General features: G+C 43.8%; 1 protein-coding gene across 1 annotated transcript; it reads right to left on the bottom strand.

Moving 5' to 3' along the window:
- Window positions 1–212: 212 nt before the first annotated feature.
- Window positions 213–17369, bottom strand: LOC145850167 (uncharacterized). The gene is made up of 4 exons (XM_014209718.3): window positions 16906–17369; window positions 12258–12394; window positions 11651–11839; window positions 213–1248 (listed from the first exon to the last, which is right to left on the bottom strand). Exons 1-4 carry the CDS (start codon window positions 17201–17203, stop codon window positions 280–282), a joined length of 1593 nt encoding a protein of 530 aa, XP_014065193.2. The 5' UTR covers window positions 17204–17369; the 3' UTR covers window positions 213–279.
- Window positions 17370–20744: the final 3375 nt, after the last annotated feature.

The raw sequence follows: 20744 nt of genomic DNA, 5'->3' as shown, positions 1-20744 counted from the left end.
ACCCCCTTGATGCCTAATCCAAAGCTCTCTCCCCTTATCAATGCCTGCCACATGTGATCGCTTCCCTGCCCAACTCACGGCTGTCATGGTGCCTGGTACCAGACTGTGTCTCTTCTCCTCCCAGAGGATCCCTCCCATAGGATCCCTAATGGCTAACAATAGCATATCCTGACGCAATGTAAACGTTATACATTACCCTCTCTCCCTCAGTGACATGAATAAGTATATTTCATATTCTCAGAACCCAACAATAGGACTCTCTTGCTTCTGTGTCAGTTCTCAATGATGAAGCTTCTGATGTCTATTCAGATTGCTGGATTGGGAGAACCTGCGTCCGCACTGTGCACAACTGAAGGGCTTCTCCCCAGTGTGGACGTTCTGGTGCACTTGGAGCTTGCTGGGGGACACAAAGCTCTTCTCACACAAGGTGCAGGCGAACACCCGCTTTCTGGTGTGAACGACGACGTGCTGCCGCAAGTCGCTCTCATGAACAAACTTCTTATGGCAGCTCGGGCAACCGTACGGTCGTTCTATGGTGCCAGGTCTAATGTGAGTAGCAAGACTACTTGAGTGAGAGGAAGTTGTGGCGCTTGGTCTAAAATGGCTGACAGGAAGTGAGGTATGAGCTGGTTGTTGAGCTCTTCTTCCTGGTATTTCAGAGTGTCTATGGAGGCTTGCCAAAGAGCGCAAACTAGCTTTGTTGGCCTCACCTGTATTTCCTGCGTCAAGACGGGTGCTTGTATTTATCTCTGTGGGACGGAATCCGGGTGAAACCAATTGCATAGTGTTGTCTCTCATCGATTCGTGGTGTACAGGGTGAATCGTTGGTGCATTTCTGTTAAACACTCCCACTCCCTGCTTATTTCCAGTCCCATTGACCTGTGGTGTAGTAGCTGTACCCACCTGACCCCACTCAAAATCTCTATCTACCTGCTGCCCACTGGATACAGAGTCAATCACTATCACATGTTCTGATGAGGAATGGAACGACTTGGGGGTAAACCCGAGGCCGGCGTCAGATCCACTGACCTCCATAGCGGTGTTGTTGTAGTTGTTGTTGTTGCTTCTGGGGCCACTGGACTGGAAGGCGGGGTCCTCTGTGGTGGCTGCAGCCAGTTGGGTGGTTAGCTCTCTGCTGCCCTCCACTGTTCTGGCTGGGTGGCTGATCCTAGAGTCCTGGTCATCTGCTTCTCCCTCCACCTTGATGATCAGCAGGTCTGGTTCCCCTTCCTCTGTCTCTGCTGACTGCTGATGGGGTTAAGTGGGAGAGATGAGTGAGACAGAGCATACACTATCTACTGAATGGAGATATGGTCATGACATGGGATTTAGTGTAATTCATAGTAGTTGCCTTGTTGTTATTGTGTTATAATCAGTGGTGTAGTGGAGGGTAAACTCCACCTTTTGTATTTTGTGTAAAAGCCTTCATAAAGACATTGGGTAGAAGTAAAATAATACACCAATACAAATATAATTTTACATATACAGTGCATTCGGAAAGTATTCAGACCCCTTGACTTTTTCCACATTTTGTTTACGTTACAGCCTGATTCTAAAATGGATGAAATTGTTTTTCCACTCCTCAATCTACACACAATACCCCATAATGACAAAGCAAAAGCAGGTTTTTAGACATTTTAAAAAAAAAATATATATATATACACATTTATATAAGTATTCAGACCCTTTACTCAGTACTTTGTTGAAGCACCTTTACCAGCGATCACAGCACTGATTCTTGTTGGGTATGATGCTACAAGCTTGGCACACCTGTATTTGGGGAGTTTCTTCCATTCTTCTCTGCAGATCCTCTCAAGCTGTTAGGTTGGATGGGGAGCATCACTGCACAGCTATTTTCAGGTCTCTCCAGAGATGTTCAATCGGGTTCAAGTCTGGGCTCTGACTGTGCCACTCAAGGATATTCAGAGACTTGTCCCGAAGACACTCCTGTGTTGTCTTGGCTGTGTCCTGTTGGAAGGTGAACCGTCGCCCCAGTCTGAGGTCCTGAGCGCTCTGGAGCAGATTTTCATCAAGGATCTCTCTGTACTTTGCTCCGTTCATCTTTCCCTCAATCCTGACTAGTCTCCCCAGTGTCGCTGAAAAACATCCCCACAGAATGATGCTGCCACCACTATGCTTCACCGTAGGGATGGTGCCAGGTTTCCTCCAGACGTGACGCTTGGCATAAAGTCCATAGAGTTCAATCTTGGTTTCATCAGACCAGAGAATATTGGTTCTTGTGTTCTGAGAGTCCTTTAGGTGCCTTTTGGCAAACTCCAAGCGGGCTGTCATGTGCCTTTTACTGAGGAGTGGCTTCCATCTGGTCACTCTATCCTAAAGGCCTGATTGGTGGAGTGCTGCAGAGATGGTTGTCCTTCTGCAAGTTTCTCCCATCTCTAAAGAGGAACTCTGGAGCTCTGTCAGAGTGACCATCGGGTTCTTGGTCACCTCCCTGACCAAGGCCTTTCTCCCCCGATTGCTCAGTTTGGCCGCGCGGCCAGCTTTAGGAAGAGTCTTGGTGGTTCCAAACTTCTTCCATTTAAGAATGATGGAGGCCACTGTGTTCTTGGGGACCTTCAATGCTTCAGAAATGTTTTGGTACCCTTCCCCAGATCTGTCGCTCGACACAATCCTATCTCGGAGCTCTACGGATAATTCCTTCGACTTCATGACTTGGTTTTTGATCTAACACGCACTGTCAACTGTGGGACCTTATATAGACAGGTGTGTCTTAACAAATCAAGTCCAATCAATTGAATTTACCACAGGTGGACTCCAATCAAGTTGTAGAAACATCTCAAGGATGATCAATAGAAACAGGATGCACCGGAGCTCAATTTCAAGTCTCATAGCAAAGGGTCTGAATATTTTTGTTGAAGTCAGAAGTTTACATACACTTAGGTTGGAGTCATTAAAACTCGTTTTCAACCACTCCACACATTTCTTGTTAGCAAACTATAGTTTTGGCAAGTCGGTTAGGACATCTACTTTGTGCATGACACAAGTAATTTATCCAACAATTGTTTACAGACAGATTATTTCACTTACAATTCACTGTATCACAACTCCAGTGGGTCAGAAGTTTACATACACTAAGTTGACTGTGCCTTTAAACAGCTTGGAACATTCCAGAAAATGATGTCATGGCTTTATAAGCTTCTGATAGGCTAATTGACACCTTTTGTCACGTCCTGACCAGTAAAGGGGTTATTTGTTCTTATAGTTTGGTCAGGACGTGGCAGGGGGTATTTGTTTTATGTGGTTCAGGGTGCGTTTGTGTATGTGTTCATGTAGAGGGGGTATTTGGTTTATATGGTTCGGGGTGGTTGTGTATGTAGAGGGGTATTTGATTTATGTATTCCGGGGTTTTTGGGTTATCATTCTATGTTAGTTTATTTCTATGTTCTGTCTAGGCGATTGTATTTCTATGTTTTGGTAATGGGGATTGGGGCCTTCAATTGGAGGCAGCTGTCTATCGTTGCCTCTGATTGAAGGTCCTATATTTAGGAGTGTGTTTGTTTTGGGAATTGTGGGAGATTGTTTCTTGTTTAGCTGTGTGCCTGACGAGACTGTCCAGTTCGTTCGTTTTTGTATACGTTGTTTGTGTTTTCCTTCTTCACTAAAATAAAAAGAAGATGAGTATACATTTTCCCGCTGCGTTTTGGTCTACACCCTATGACACCCGTGACAGAATCTCTCACCACACTCGGACCAAGCAGCGGAGGAAGGAGCAACAGATGGACTACAAGGAGTACTGGAGTTGGGAGGACATCTTGGAGGGGAAAGGATCCTACACATGGGAGGAGATCCAAGCTGGAATGGATCGCCTGCCATGGAAACAGGTGGAGACAGCGAGGGAGGAACGTCGTAAATGGAGCAAAGAGGAACAGTTACAGAGGTACACGGTTGGCATTTAAGCCTGAGAGGCAGCCCCAGAATTTTTTTTGGGGGGGGCACACAGGAGTATTGGCTAGGTCAGGTGATAGACCGGAGCCAAATCCCCGTGCTTATTGTGGGGAACAGCGGATCAGAGGAGCACCGTACTATGCGGAAGTGCGCACAATCTCGCCTATGCGCACGAACAGTCCGGTGAAAATGATTCCAGCCCCTCGCAAGTGCCATGCTCGAGTGAGCACTCAGGCCATAGGGGTTGTATGTTCCAGACTGCCAGTAATGCTTCACGGCCCAGTACGTCCTGTTCCCGCTCCTCGCACTAGCCTTGGGGTGCGTGTCCCTAGTCTGGCGTCTCCTAAGCCAGCACCACGCACTAGGCTTCCAGTGCGTCAGCCCAGTCCAGTACGTCCTGTTCCCGCTCCTCGCACTAGCCTTGGGGTGCGTGTCCCTAGTCTGATACCTCCAGTACCAGCCCCACGCACTAGGCTTCCAGTGCATCAGCCCAGTCCAGTACGTCCTGTTCCTGCTCCCCGCACTAGCCCTGAGGTGCGTGTGCCCAGTCTGGTACCTCCACTACCAGCCCCACGCATCAGGCTTCCAGTGCGTCAGCCCAGTCCCGAGCTTCCGATGACAGTGCCTCGTCCAGAGTGTCCGGTAACAGTGTCTCGTCCAGAACTTCCGGCAACAGTGCCTCGTCCAGAACTTCCGGCAACAGTGCCTCGTCCAGAACTTCCGGCAACAGTGCCTCGTCCAGAGTGTCCTGCAACAGTGCCTCGTCCAGAGTGTCCGGCAACAGTGCCTCGTCCAGAGTGTCCGGAACTAAGAGAGACGGCCCACTGTCCGGAACCAAGAGAGACGGCCCACTGTCCGGAACCAGGAGAGACGGCCCACTGTCCGGAACCAAGAGAGACGGCCCACTGTCCGGAACCAAGAGAGACGGCCCACTGTCCGGAACCAGGAGAGACGGCCCACTGTCCGGAACCAAGAGAGACGGCCCACTGTCCGGAACCAGGAGAGACGGCCCACTGTCCGGAACCAAGAGAGACGGCCCACTGTCCGGAACCAAGAGAGACGGCCCACTGTCCGGAACCAGGAGAGACGGCCCACTGTCCGGAACCAAGAGAGACGGCCCACTGTCCGGAACCAGGAGAGACGGTCCACTGTCCGGAACCAGGAGAGACGGCCCACTGTCCGGAACCAGGAGAGTCGTCCTACAGCCCGGAGCTCCCAGAGTCGTCCTACAGTCCGGAGCTCCCAGAGTCATCCTACAGTCCGGAGCTCCCAGAGTCGTCCTACGGCCCGGAGCTCCCAGAGTCGTCCTACGGTCCGGAGCTCCCAGAGTCGCCCTACAGTCCGGAGCTCCCAGAGTCCAGTCCAGGGTCTAGAGTGACTGGCCTCAGGCAGAGGTATGCAGTGGGGGTGGTTTGGTCAGGTAGGGGATTAAGGCCAAAGCATAATGCCACCTCCATTGTAGGAGGTTTGGGGAGGGGGGGGGGGGGGGTGTAGCACAGGAGCCGTCGGTGACCGCAGCCACCCTCCCTTCCCTCCCTTTAGTAAGGGGTTTATTTATTTATTTATTTTGTCAGGTGCATCTGGGGTCTGCACCTTTGGGGGGGGGGGGCGTACTGTCACGTCCTGACCAGTAAAAAGGTTCTTATAGTTTGGTCAGGACGTGGCAGGGGGTATTTGTTTTATGTGGTTCAGGGTGTGTTTGTGTATGTGTTCATGTAGAGGGGGTATTTGGTTTATATGGTTCGGGGTGGTTGTGTATGTAGAGGGGTATTTGATTTATGTATTCTGGGGTTTTTGGGTTGTCATTCTATGTTAGTTTATTTCTATGTTCTGTCTAGGCGTTTGTATTTCTATGTTTTGGTAATGGGGATTTGGGGCCTTTAATTGGAGGCAGCTGTCGATCGTTGACTTTGATTGAAGGTCCTATATTTAGGAGTGTGTTTGTTTTGGGAATTGTGGGAGACTGTTTCTTGTTTAGCTGTGTGCCTGACGAGACTGTCCAGTCCGTTTGTTTTTGTATACGTTGTTTGTGTTTTCCTTCTTCACTAAAATAAAAAGAAGATGAGAATACATTTTCCTGCTGCGTTTTGGTCTACACCCTACGACACCCGTGACACCTTTTGAGTCAATTGGATGTGTACCTGTGGATGTATTTCAAGGCCTACCTTCAAACTCTGTGCCTCTTTGCTTGACATCATGGGAAAATCAAAAGAAAATCAGCCAAGACCTCAGGAAACAATTGTAGACCTCCACAAGTCTGGTTCATCCTTGGGAGCAATTTCCAAATGCCTGATGGTACCACGTTCATCTGTACAAGCAATAGTACGCAAGTATTAACACCATGGGACCACGCAGCCGTCATACCGCTCAGGAAGGAGACGCGTTCTGTCTCCTAGAGATGAACATACTTTGGTGCGAAAAGTGCAAATCAATCCCTGAACAACAACAAAGGAGCTTGTGAAGATGCTGGAGGAAACTATATCTATATCCATAGTAAAACAAGTCTTATATCGACATAACCTGAAAGGCCGCTCAGCAAGGAAGAAGCCACTGCTCCAAAACCGCCATAAAAAAGCCAGACTACGGTTCGCAACTGCACATGGGGACAAAGATCGTACTTTTTGGAGAAATGTCCTCTGGTCTGATGAAACAAAAATATAACTGTTAGGCCATAATGACCATTGTTATGTTTGGAGGAAAAAGGGGGAGACTTGCAAGCCGAAGAACACCATCCCAACCGTGAAGCACGGAGGTGGCAGCATTATGTTGTAGGGGTGCTTTGCTACTGGTGCACTTCACAAAATAGATGGCTCCAGGAGGGGGGAAAATGATTTGGATATATTGAAGCAACATCTCAAGACATCAGTCAGGAAGTTAAAGCTTGGTCGCAAATGGGCCTTCTAAATGGACAATGACCCCAAGCATACTTCCAAAGTTGTGGCAATATGGCTTAAGGACAACAAAGTCAAGGTATTGAAGTTGTCACGACACCGACGGATGGTGGCGCCCCTCCTCGACCGGGCGGCGCTCGGCGGTCATCGTCGCCGGCCTACTAGCTGCCATCGATCCTTTTTGTTTCACTTTCTGTTGGTTAGGTCTAGGTAGGCACGCACCTGTTTTGGGTTAGTTATTAGTAGGGGGGGTTATTTAGTTTAGCGAGGTATGTCTGTGTTTGTGCGTGATTATGTTCCTTGTCAGGTTTTGTGGTTCTTGAGGAACGTGTGTTTTTCCCTCTGCCTGTGGTTGGTTTTGTGTTTTATCACCGCAGAGGTATTTATGGGCTGCGTCCCATTTTGTGACGTCAACAAGGGTTTTGGAGCGCGATACTGTTTGACGCCCTACCCTACTGTGTTTGGACTATCTTTATTTTTGTACATACGGATTAAAGTGTGTTCAAGAATTTAATGTCTCCTGCGCTTGACTCTACCTCTCCTGCTTCCTTGAGCCAGCCTTGACAGAAGTGGCCATCACAAAGCCCTGACCTCAATCACATAGAAAATTTGTGGGCAGAACTGAAAAAGTGTGTGCGAGCAAGGAGGCCTACAAACCTGACTCAGTTACACCAGCTCTGTCAGGAGGAATGGGACAAAATTCACCCAACTTATTGTGGGAAGCTTGTGGAAGGCTACCCAAAACATTTGACCCAAGTTAAACAATTTAAAGGCAATGCTACCAAATACTAATTGAATGTATGTAAACTTCTGACCCACTGGGAATGTTATGAAAGAAATAAAAGCTGAAATAAATAATTCTCTCTACTATTATTCTGACATTTCACATTCTTAAAATAAAGTGGTGATCCTAACTGACCTAAAACAGGGAATTGTTTTATAGAATTAAATGTCAGGAATTGTGAAAAACTGAGTTTAAATGTATTTGGCTAAGGTGTATGTAAACCTCCGACTTCAACTGTACGTAAACAAGGTATTTTGGTTTTTTATTTGTATTACATTTGCAAAAATTCCAAAAACCTGTTTTCGCTTTGTCATTATTGGGTATTGTGTGTAAACTGATGAGGGGGAAAAAACGATTTATTCCATTTTAGAATAAGGGAGTAATGTAACAAAATGGAAAAAGGAAAGGGGTCTGAATACCGTCCGAATGCACTGCATCTTAAAACTCTTAAGGATCTGACCCTTTTTTTTAACATTTTCGTCTAAAATGACATACCCAAATCTAACTGCCTGGAGCTCAGGACCTGAAGCAAGGATATGCATATACTTGATACCATTTGAAAGGACACACTTTGAAGTTTGTGGAAATGTGAAATGAATGTAGGAGAATATAACACATTAGATCTGGAAAAAAATAATACAAACAAATGTCACGATTTCTTCCTAAGTCGATGCCTCTCCTTGTTCGGGCGGTGTTCGGGGGTCGACGTCGCCGGTCTTCTAGCCATCGCCGATCCATTTTTCATTTGTTTTGTCTCATTTTCCCACACACCTGGTTCTCATTTCCCTCATTATGTGTTGTGTATTTAACCCTCTGTTTCCCCCATGTCTTTGTGTGGTATTGTTTATCTGTTTTCATGTATGCGCACGTTAGGCTGGTTGCGCTGGGTTATGTTCAACCCGTATTTGTATTTCGTGTTAGTTTGTGCCGTGTGCTTTTGGTTCGCCAAATAAAAGGCTCCGTTTTGCTACCAAATATCTGCTCTCCTGCGCCTGACTTCCTACAGCCCTTCACGCATACCTTGACAACAAAACAACATGCTTTTTCTATTTATTATTTTGTTTCATCATCTTTGAAATGCAAGAGAAAGGCCATAATATCATATTTTTAGTTTTGGCGCAATTTAGATTTTGTTCCCTAGATGGAAGCAGTGTGTGTGCAAGGTTTCAGATTGATCCAGTGAAGCATTACAATACCGGACAATATTTTGTATCAAGTCTGCCCACATGTGCCGAATTGGTCAACTGATACATTTTCAAGTACATAACTATAGAGAACATACAAAAAATATATGGCAATAAAAATGTTACATTTACACACTACCAGGAATGTCATACATGATGGATCATTAGCGTATACACTAACTTTCACACATCTAGATGGCCTGGCGGGGTGGGTGTGGAGCCAGAGACAGCAGGGTTTCAAACTGTAGAACCCAGTTCCTACATTTTGAATATAAAAATTGATTTTATCAAACAAAACTATGCCACATTTTTATCTCTGGGACCCTCAGGATGACAAATCAGAACAAGATTACTGAATGTAAGTACATTATTTACCTTCATAGGTGAATGTATCAAACCAGTTGCCGTGCTAAGTTTATAAGTCTTTTTTTCCACTGTGATAGCTACTCTAAATTGGACAGTGCAGTTAGATTAACAAGAATTTAAGCTTTCTGCCCATATAAGACATGTCTATGTCCTGGAAAGTTAGCTGTTACTTACAATTGTCATGCTAATCACATTAGCGCACATTAGCTCAACCGTCCGGGTATAGGGACACCGATCCCGTAGAGATTAAAAGACCATGTTTTCATGAATTTGATTATATACTCTTGAATCACATTCAAAAACAGCAAGGCACATGATCCAGGAACTGGATCATAAAGCTAAACCATAGCTTTTTTTACATAGGAATCTCTTGCTGCTGTGTCTAGGGCTGGCACAATTACCGTATAACCCTGTAACCGATGGCTATGGATGAAGACTGTCAAGAAAATGTAATAAACCATTTAAAATCTAAATATATTTTTTATTTTTTATTATTTTGTGGATCGAACAGCTGACAGAAAACTCGACGGCTGGGCATTTGTGAGGTTGAGTCAATTTCTGCCGTAGAATTAGGAATTAGAATACAAGAATGGACATGAAAGGTCTTATAACAGTATAAAAGGTCAGCTATTTTGTTCAGGGAGTTTGTCAACCATGGGCAGCCAGTGTGCTGCGATAAGATAGTGTAAAACAATGAATTTGAAGATTATCTGCACAGTATATTTATTAGCTAGCCAGCCAGTTTAAGTGGAATGATTTCCAATAATTGTTCAAATTAACTGCCAATATGCCAACATTCTATACAAACAGTGCAGTCAATCCACAGCCATACACTGGCTGAAATCAGTTGATGATAGGTCTTACACAAGTTGTAAATGCAATAAGTACTGATATTGTATCATATTACAACATTCCCAGCTTTCCAAGAAAACAAACACTGAGACATTTATGGTCTGTTTATATATATTTTAGAGGCTATTTAAACAGAAAGTGTATAAACCTGTATAAACTGTATTTATAATTACATGACAATATTTTAGGTTAACAATCATTATATTTCTGATATAGCACATGCCTTACTTGTATTTTTCTGCATAAGTAAAAGCAGGAAATGCATCACCTCTGCCTCTACTGCCATTCGTTCCAATTTGACCGGATTGGATTTCTTCCTGACTACAATGGCTGCCATTCTCACTCCATTCTAGAACTGAGTGTTTATGACATAGCCCCTCTAGTAATTTAATAGGATCTCTATGGTTTCTGCTGTAACATGGACTCTCCAACGTGATGAAACTTTGTTGCAACTTGCTGAAACAAGTCAGGAGCTGAGGAGAAGACAAAATGTGTGTTTTTTGCTATTCAAACGGTTATAACGGTGACCACAGTCAATTGGCTGACCAATTACCATCCAAAATTCCTTGACCGTCACCACCCTATTTGTGTCAGTTCTCAATGATGAAGCTTCTGATGTCTATTCAGATTGCTGGATTGGGAGAACCTGCGCCCGCAATGTGCACAACTGAGGGGCTTCTCCCCAGTGTGGACGTTCTGGTGCACTTGGAGCTTGCTGGGGGACACAAAGCTCTTCTCACACATTTTTTTACATTTACATTTTAGTCATTTAGCAGACGCTCTTATCCAGAGCGACTTACAAGGTGTAGACGAACACCCGCTTTCTGGTGTGGCTCACCATGTGATGCCGTAAGTCGCTCTCGTGGAGAAACTATTTATGGCAACTCGGGCAACCGTACGGTCGTTCTACAATGCCAGGTCTAAAGTGTGTGGAGTACTGGAGTGAGAGAAAGTTGTGGCGCTTGGTCTAAAATAGCCGACAGGAAGTGAAGCATGAGCTGGTTGTTGAGCTCCTCTTCCTGGTATTTCAGAGTGTCTATGAAGGCTTGCCAACGAACACCAACTAGCTTTGTTGGCCGCACCCGCATTTCCTGTGCCAAGATGCATGAATTTTTCTCTGAGGGCCGGAAGCCGGGTGAAACCAATTGCGTCGTGTTGTCTCTCATCGATTCGGTGTGAATCATTGGTGAGTTTCTGTTAAACACTCCCACTTCCTGCTTATTTCCAGTCCCATTGACCTGTGGTGTAGTAGCTGTACCCACCTGACCCCACTCAAAATCTCTATCTACCTGCTGCTCACTGGATACAGAGTCAATCACTATCACATGTTCGGATGAAGAATGGAATGACTTGGGGGAAAACCTGTGGTTTTCTAACCCTACACTTCTCATTTCTATGTCTGAGCTAGTCTGTGTTTCTGGGCCCACTGGGCCACTTCCTAGGTCCATTACTTTAGTGTGAGCAGCAGAGGCACCATCATCAGTCGCTACTACCTCTCTCCACACCTGGTTTAAAGAACCTCTTAGGAGAGTGAGGTCCCTGTTCATGTCACACTTTGTGTCCAGACTCTGCCTCTCTGCACTGGGTTCAAATCCTGTGTGTTGCTGGGGTCCCTGGTTCACATTCTCTGTTTCTGACTGGAGGAGAACGGCCTTAGATCCACTGACCTCCATAGCGGTGTTGATGTTGTTGCCTCTGGGCTGGAAGGCAGGGTCTGTAGTCAGTTGGGTGGTTAGCTCTCTGCTGCCCTCCACTGTTCTGGCTGGGTGGCTGATCCTAGAGTCCTGGTCATCTGCTTCCCCCTCATCCTTGATGATCAGCAGGTCTGGTTCCCCTTCCTCTGTCTCTGCTGACTGCTGATGGGGTTAAGTGGGAGAGATGAGTGAGTGAGACAGATCATACACTATCTATTGAATGGAGATATGGTCATGACATGGGATTTAGTGTAATTCATAGTAGTTGCCTTGTTGTTATTCTGTTCTAAACAGGAGTGTAGTGAAGGGTAAACTCCACCTTCTGTATTTTACACATGCCTTTACAAACCTTTGGCGCAAAAATGCATTGAAAGTATAGGGAGTGTTACTTTACTCACTGTGTATGGCAATAAGAGTTTACCCACCTATTTTATTACCACTACATCACTAGTTATAATGTGCTGACATACACGTCTATATAGACATAACCTCATCCCCAGGCGGAAGTGTCTGGTGTGCGAGACTAAAACAGACATAAGTCTGTGACAGTCTGAAATCGGCTGTTAAAATTGGAACCTACCTCATCACTTGTAGTATCCATATGCTTTGATGTAGAGACATCCTCTTGGTCCACGTCAATGGGCTGTCTGTCTCTTGGTATGGTGCTGTTCCCAAAACTTCTGTTGGAAAGTCTGGCTCTGCTTTGCCAAGTAGGTCCTGGAAATAAAGGGGGAGGTTCATTTGACACCATCCATCAATGGTGTTTTACAAAGTACAAAGCAAGCATAATACCTTCATGATGTACACTACCGTTCAAAAGTTTGGGGTCGCTTAGGAATGTCTTGTTTTTGAAAGAAAAGCAAATTTTTTGTCTATTATAATAACATCAAATTGATCAGAAATATAGTGTAGACATTGTTAATGTTGTAAATGACTATTGTAGCTGGAAATGGCAGATTTTCTATGGAATATCTACATAGGCCTACAGAGGCCCATTATCAGCAACCATCACTCTTGTGTTCCAATGGCACGTTGTGTTAGCAAATCCAAGTTTATCATTTTAAAAGGCTAAATTATCATTAGAGTTTACATACACTTAGGTTGGAGTCATTAAAACTCGTTTTCAACCACTCCACAAATTTCTTCTTTGCAAACTATAGTTTTGGCAAGTCGGTTAGGACATCTACTTTGTGCATGACACAAGTAATTTTTCCAACAATTGTTTACAGACAGATTATTTCACTTATAATTCACTGTATCACAATTCCAGTGGGTCAGAAGTTTACATACACTAAGTTGACTGTGCCTTTAAACAGCTTGGAAAATTCCAGAAAATGATGTCATGGCTTTAGAAGCTTCTGATAGGCTAATTGACATCATTTGAGTCAATTGGAGGTGTACCTGTGGATGTATTTCAAGGTGTACCTTCAAACTCTGTGCCTCTTTGCTTGACATCATGGGAAAATCAAAAGAAAATCAGCCAAGACCTCAGGAAACAATTGTAGACCTCCACAAGTCTGATTCATCCTTGGGAGCAATTTCCAAATGCCTGAAGGCACCACAATCATCTGCACAAGCAATAGTACGCAAGTATTAACACCCATGGGACCACGCAGCCGTCATATCGGTCAGGAAGGAGACGCGTTCTGTCTCCTAGAGATGAGCGTAGTTTGGTGCGAAAAGTGCAAATCAATCCCAGAACAACAGCAAAGGACCTTGTGAAGATGCTGGAGGAAACAGGTACAAAACTATCTATTTCCACAGTAAAGCGAGTCCAATATCGACATAACCTGAAAGGGCGCTCAGCAAGGAAGAAGCCATTGCTCCAAAACCACCATAAAAAAGCCAGACTACGGTTTGCAACTGCACATGGGGACAAAGATCGTACTTTTTGGAGAAATGTCCTCTGGTCTGATGAAACAAAAATAGAACTGTTTGGCCATAATGACCATCGCTTTGTTTAGAGGAAAAAGGGGGAAGCTTGCAAGCCGAAGAACACCATCCCAACCGTGAAGCACGGGGGTGGCAGCATCATGTTGTGGGAGTGCTTTGCTGCAGGAGGGACTGGTGCACTTCACAAAATAGATAGCATCATGAGGAAAGAAAATGATGTGGATATATTGACGCAACATCTCAAGTCTTCAGTTCTTTACATTTAGATTTTAGTCATTTAGCAGACGCTCTTATCCAGAGCGACTTACATTGGTGAATGCATACATTTCATTAAAGAAATTCTCTGTACTGGTCCCCCGTGGGAAATGAACCCACAACCCTGGCGTTGCAAACACCATGCGCTACCAACTGAGCCACACGGGACATCAGTCAGGAAGTTAAAGCTTGGTCGCAAATGGGTCTTCCAAATAGACAATGACCCCAAGCAAACTTCCAAAGTTGTGGCAAAATGGCTTAAGGACAACAAAGTCAAGGTATTGGAGTGGCCATCACAAAACCCTGACCGCCATCCTATAGAACATTTGTGGGCAGAACTGAAAAAGCATGTGCGAGCAAGGAGGCCTACAAACCTGACTCAGTTACACCAGCTCTGTCAGGAGGAATGGGCCAAAAGTCACCCAACTTATTGTGGGAAGTTTGTGGAAGGCTACCCGAAATGTTTGACCCAAGTTAAACAATTTAAAGGCAATGCTACCAAATACTAATTGAGTGTATGTAAACTTCTGGCCCACTGGGAATGTGATGAAAGAAATAAAAGCTGAAATAAATCATTGTCTCTACTATTATTCTGACATTCCACATTCTTAAAATAAAGTGGTGATCCTAACTGACCTAAGACGCCAAATTTTTACTAGGATTAAATGTCATGAATTGTGAAAAACTGAGTTTAAATGTATTTGGCTAAGGTGTATGTAAACTTACAACTTCAACTGTATGTTAGCACAGCTGAAAACTGTTGTGCTGATTAAAGCAGCAATAAAACTGCCATTCTTTAGACTAGTTGAGTATCTGGAGCATCAGCATTTGTGGGTTCGATTACAGGCTCAAAATGGCCAGAAACAAAGACCTTTCTTCTGAAACATTACCTGACTATTTACATATCAGGCATTACCATTCGGTTATATATTTGAAACCCAACCTATGCTTAATCCACTAAAATATGTCACATTCAACGTAAAAGGTCTTAACAGCCCGATTAAGAGGAAAAGAGTCTATACATACCTTAAGAAATTAAAGGCTGACATTGTGTTTTTACAAGAAACGCATCTTACAGCCAGTGAACACTAGAAACTAAAGAGGGAATGGGTAGGACAAGTTTTTGCATCCTCTTTTAACTCCAAAGGAAGAGGAACTGCAATTTTGATAAGTAGACACATCCCCTTCTGCGTCAACAATTAAATTCTTACCTTCTAATAAATCTGATGGGGAGGATGGCTTCCCTCCAGAGTTCTATAAAGAATTTAAGGAGCTGTTGGTACCCTACCTTATGGAGGTACTTAAAAAAACAGGGAGGACAACTGCTTTCCAGAATCTCTCTCTCAAGCAGTGATTACAGTAATCCACAAGAAAGGGAAAAACCCGCTGAAGTGCGCCTCCAATAGACCAATCTCTCTCCTTAACACAGATTGTAAACTGGTCACCAAGATGCTATCTAAGAGACTGGAGTCATGTCTTTCCCTGTTGGTCGACCCAGATCAGACTGGCTTCAAAATTAATAGATTATCCTCCAATAATGTCAGAAGGTTTTTTGATATAATTCACCTTGCTAATAAAAACAAAATACTTAGTGTCGCAGTCTCCCTCGACGCCGAAAAGGCCTTTGATAGGGTTGAATGGCCATATCTCTTTTGTGTCTTGGAAAAATCTGGTTTAGGTACCGTGTTTGTAAATTTGATAAAATCACTCCACAAATCTCCTAAAGCTAGGATTGCTACCAATGGGATTACTTCCTCCTCTTTCCCTCTTTATAGGGGGAACAGACAAGGTTGCCCAATTAGCCCCCACCTCTTTGCCCTCGCCATCGAATCGTTGGCTGAGGCTATTAGAACGTGCCCTGACATACATGGCTTTGAGGTGGCCCCCAGACCCATAAGTTATCACTCTTTGCCCTCGCCATCGAATCGTTGGCTGAGGCTATTAGAACGTGCCCTGACATACATGGCTTTGAGGTGGGCCCCCATACCCATAAATTATCACTCTTTGCGGACAACCTTATCTTATTTCTAAGGAACCCAGAACATTCCCTCTCTCACTTACAGAACCTATTACAGCGTTATAGTTCTTTCTCTGGATATAAGGTCAATTTTGACAAAAGTGAAATCTTACCGTTGTCTGTCTTTGACCACCATACCATCAAGCATCAGTTTCCTTTTAGATGGTCGCCTATGGGCTTCACATATTTGGGTATAATGGTGGATGGTAACCTGAAGAACCTCTATAAATTCAATCTGGCCAGCTTGTTGAAAAAGGTGGAGGGTGACCTTTGTAAATGGATGGACTTGCCTCTCACTCTACTGGGTAGAATAAATGTAATTAAAATGAATGTCCTGTCCAGATTTCTATATTTGTTTCAATCTCTCCCTATCCCAGTGCCCGCAGCATTGTTTTCCTCTCTCGACAAGCTGACCAGACGGTTTATCTGTCACGGCAAAACCCCTAGGGTTGGCCTGGATAAACTGACCCTTGATTACGGCCAAGGGGGCTTAAACCTCACCAATTTTAGAATGTATTACTGGGCTGCACAGTCTAGATTTCTGGCTCAGAGGTTTGACAATGGTCCCTCTCCCTCATGGTTGAACATCAAACAGTTTGATAAATGATTTCATTTTTGTTTTGAATGTTCTTAATTGGAAAATGCAAAAATAAATTATAGATATTTTTAAATCAGCCATTTCCAGCTACAATAGTAATTTACAACATTGACAATGTCTACACTGTATTTCTGATCAATTTGATGTTATTTTAATGGACAAAAAGTGTGATTTTCTTTCAAAAACAAGGACATTTATAAGTGACCCCGAACTTTTGAACGGTAGTGTATGTAATGTGTCAATAGAGCTAGAAGGATCCTAGCTGTGTTGACAGTACAAAGTCAGCATGATACGTCATATATGGAATGTCAACAATACTGCTGGGCCCTAACTGTTTTGACATTACATAAATCATGGATGTATACTTGCTTTGAACTTTGTAAAACACAATTGATGGATGGGATCAAATTGAAGATTAACGTAATGTAAGCTATGTGCACTGTCAAATTCATCATCATCACCAACCTGTTGTTGCAATCTCTCGATTGTTGTGTCTGTTGAGCAGGCGTATTCCATGGAAGCGGTTGTGGACGGACCCATCCGAAAACTTTGTTCTCTCTGCTCGAAACCTCGCGATCTGAAGTTCCATCAATTTCATTTTCCTCCGGAGAAATTCGTTGTCCTTTTGGCTTTGGGAAATCTCCAGGTGTACAACGGCATAGCCATCGTCAACAACTTTGCAGATTTCGGCTACAGCAGCGTTGGCTAGCACCTCCATGATTGAGGCTATCTGCGCCTGGAAATCAGCAACGGAACCCGACATTGTCCCCAGACGCTTTTGGCCCCTTTTCACTGTAACAGTATTTGCGTTTTATATATTATGAGTAGCTACAGTTATCTACCAATCTATTAAAACAAATTATAATATCAGAAACTAAACGTCAATTTGCAGCTAGCTTTGTTTGTACCTAGCTGGTGAGATTTTTTATTTTATTTCCTCACGTCACAGTAATGTAATCATACGTGGACTGTAGAATTGAAAGTTTAACACTGCCACCTACTGTACAGGAGTGCTGCACAACAATGTTGTACCTAAGTAATAAACAACATGTTCTCTGGTGTAAACAATATTTCATGAATTTTCTAAAATAAAGCATTTCACTATTTGGGGTATTTCTAATAGAAATAAACAACAAACGATTTACAACAGTATGACAGACTAGCCTAGATATGAATTCCATCCACATCTTTACAGCCTATCAATCTGATTGTCAATCTACTGTATCTTGTCGAAAGGCAAATGGAAATTCATTCTTAATTGCCGTTCTTTGGTACATCCCGGAAACGATACAATTTCATAAGGATGTTCAAAATCTTAACTTGTTATAACTTATACATTATCAGTCCACTCTGGACCAAGCATCAAGCCAGTTGAACTGAAAACACAACCACTACACACAGAGAGTAGAGTTCAATGGGGAAACCAATGAAACTGTTAAAAACACATGGATTCAAGTTTTCATATGAAACTCCCAGTAGTGTGGAATAGAGGTCGACCGATTATGATTTTTCAACGCCGATACCGATTATTGGAGGACCCAAAAAATGCCGATGCCAATTAATCTGCCGTTTTTTTTAATTTATGTGTAATAATGACAATTACAACAATACTGAATGAACACTTATTTTAACTTAATATATCAATAAAATCAAATTAGCCTCAAATAAATAATGAAACATGTTCAATTTGGTGTAAATAATGCAAAAACAAAGTGTTGGAGAAGAAAGTAAAAGTGCAATATGTGCCATGTAAGAAAGTTAACGTTTAAGTTCCTTGCTCAGAACATGAGAACATATGAAAGCTGGTGGTTCCTTTTAACATGAGTCTTCAATATTCCCAGGTAAGACGTTTTAGGTTGTAGTTATTATAGGAATTCTAGGACTATTTCTCTCTATACGATTTGTATTTCATATACCTTTGACTATTGGATGTTCTTATAGGCACTTTAGTATTGCCAGTGTAACAGTATAGCTTCCGTCCCTCTCCTCGCTCCTACCTTGGCTCGAACCAGGAACACATCGACAACAGCCACCCTCGAAGCAGCGTTACCCATGCAGAGCAAGGGGAACAACTACTCCAAGTCTCAGAGCGAGTGACGTTTGAAACGCTATTAGCGCGCACCCTGCTAACTAGCTAGCCATTTCACATCGGTTACACCAGCTTAATCTCGGGAGTTGATAGGCTTGAAGTCATAAACAGCGCAATGCTTGAAGCATTGCGAAGAGCTGCTGGCAAAACGCACGAAAGTGCTGTTTGAATGAATGCTTACGAGCCTGCTGGTGCCTACCACCGCTCAGTCAGACTTCTCAATCAAATATCAAATCATAGACTTAATTATAATATAATAAACACACAGAAATACGAGCCTTAGGTCATTAATATGGTCGAATCTGGAAACTATCATCTCGAAAACAAAACGTTTATTCTTTAAGTGAAATACGGAACCGTTCCGTATTTTATCTAACGGGTGGCATCCTATGCCTAAATATTCCTGTTACATTGCACAACCTTCAATGTTATGTTATAATTACGTAAAATTCTGGCAAATTAGTTCGCAACGAGCCAGGCGGCCCAAACTGTTGCATATACCCTGACTCTGCGTGCAATGAACGCAAGAGAAGTGACACAATTTCACCTGGTTAATATTGCCTGCTAACCTGGATTTCTTTTAGCTAAATATGCAGGTTTAAAAATATATACTTCTGTGTATTGATTTTAAGAAAGGCATAATTTTTTTTTTATTTTTTATTTTTTATTTTTTTTAATCGGCCAAATCGGTGTCCAAAAATACCGATTTCCGATTGTTATGAAAACTTGAAATCGGCCCTAATTAATCGGCCATTCCGATTAATCGGTCGACCTCTAGTGTGGAACCCTTACAGCTAGGGCCAGGAGTTTTCCCCTGCTCTGGGGAAAAAGTTGTCCCTAGACACTGATCTTGTGTCAGTTTAGCATTTCTTCCCACTAATGGTTAAGGTTAGGATTGTGGGAGAGGAAGCTGATCCTAGATCTGTACCTAGGGGAAACTTCACCCTGGAACACTCCAAGCAGCCCAACGTCCTGTGGCCTGCCACCAGCGTGGACGAGGAGATGCCTCTTCATGTGGCCGGACTGGGTGAAGCACTTCCCGCAGTAGACACATTGAAACGGTTTCTCTCCGGTGTGCACCCTCTCATGCATTTTCAGCTAGGGGTTGTGGGAGAAGCGCTTGGTGCAGTGGCTGCAGCCGTACGGTTTCTCCCCGCATGTGCCTCCGGACGTACACTTGTTGGGGGACGGGCATTCCGCAGAGGCTGCACCGGAGCTGCCTCTTACCCGAGCAAGGTGTTAGCTGTTGTGGCTGCTTTTCCATGCATTTCGATGAAGTAGTAGAGCCACTGTTGATATTCGGGAATGGGGCTTGCTTCCCTCTTTGAGGAACCTGGTGGAAAGTAACACTTCGGGATGAAAAGCTGTTTCGGGTGGACAGTCTGTTGAAATCGGGTGACTTGGACCTCGATCATACAGTTCTCCCTTGCTCTGCGTTTTGAGTGTCAGCTGGACACTTATCTGTCTATCCAGACTCTATTCCCCCTCCCCATCTCCCTCTTCCACAGTAGATTTGGCCTAAAAAAGAGGCGTGAGGAATTAAATTGACGGGCATGAGCTCTACAAAGCTCTCAAACAAACACGTCTATTATAACTCAGCTATTACTAGGCTATAGTATTGATCCAAAGGCTTGAATTAAGTTGTTCAGCAAAATGACACAGAAAATCTGAAGTTTCTCTCTCCTCAAAACCTCTCTCTGCCGCACCTGCTGTCTCTACCTTTGAATACTTTGCTATGAAAAGCTAACTGACATTTACTCCTGAGGTGCTGACCTTTTGCAACCTCTATAGACACTGTGATTATTATTTGACCCTGCTGGTCATCTATGAACGTTTGGACATCTTGAAGAAAGATCTGGCCTTAATGGCCATATACTGTTATAATCTCCACCGGGCACAGCCAGAAGAGGACCGGCCACCCCTCAGAGCCTGGTTCCTCTCTAGGTTTCTTCCTAGGTTCATGCCTTCCTAGGGAGTTTTTCCTAGCCACCGTGCTTCTACATCTGCATTGCTTGCTGTTTGGGGTTTTAGGCTGGGTTTCTGTACAGCACTTTGTGACATCTGCTGATGTAAAAAGGGCTTTATAAGTACATTTGATTGATCGATAATTCCCTGTACTTTTGAAAGGAAAATGACCTTTCCTGCCTGATTTAATTTGTCAGCAAGGCGAGAACATACAGATACCTACCAAAATAAAAGAAACACCAACAAAATG

The sequence above is a fragment of the Salmo salar genome, chromosome 08, assembly GCF_965601325.2.
Source record: "Salmo salar chromosome 08, fSalSal1, whole genome shotgun sequence".
Taxonomy (NCBI): domain Eukaryota; kingdom Metazoa; phylum Chordata; class Actinopteri; order Salmoniformes; family Salmonidae; genus Salmo; species Salmo salar.
Note: the sequence above shows the minus strand (reverse complement) of the source record. Positions and strands in the feature narration are given on the sequence as shown.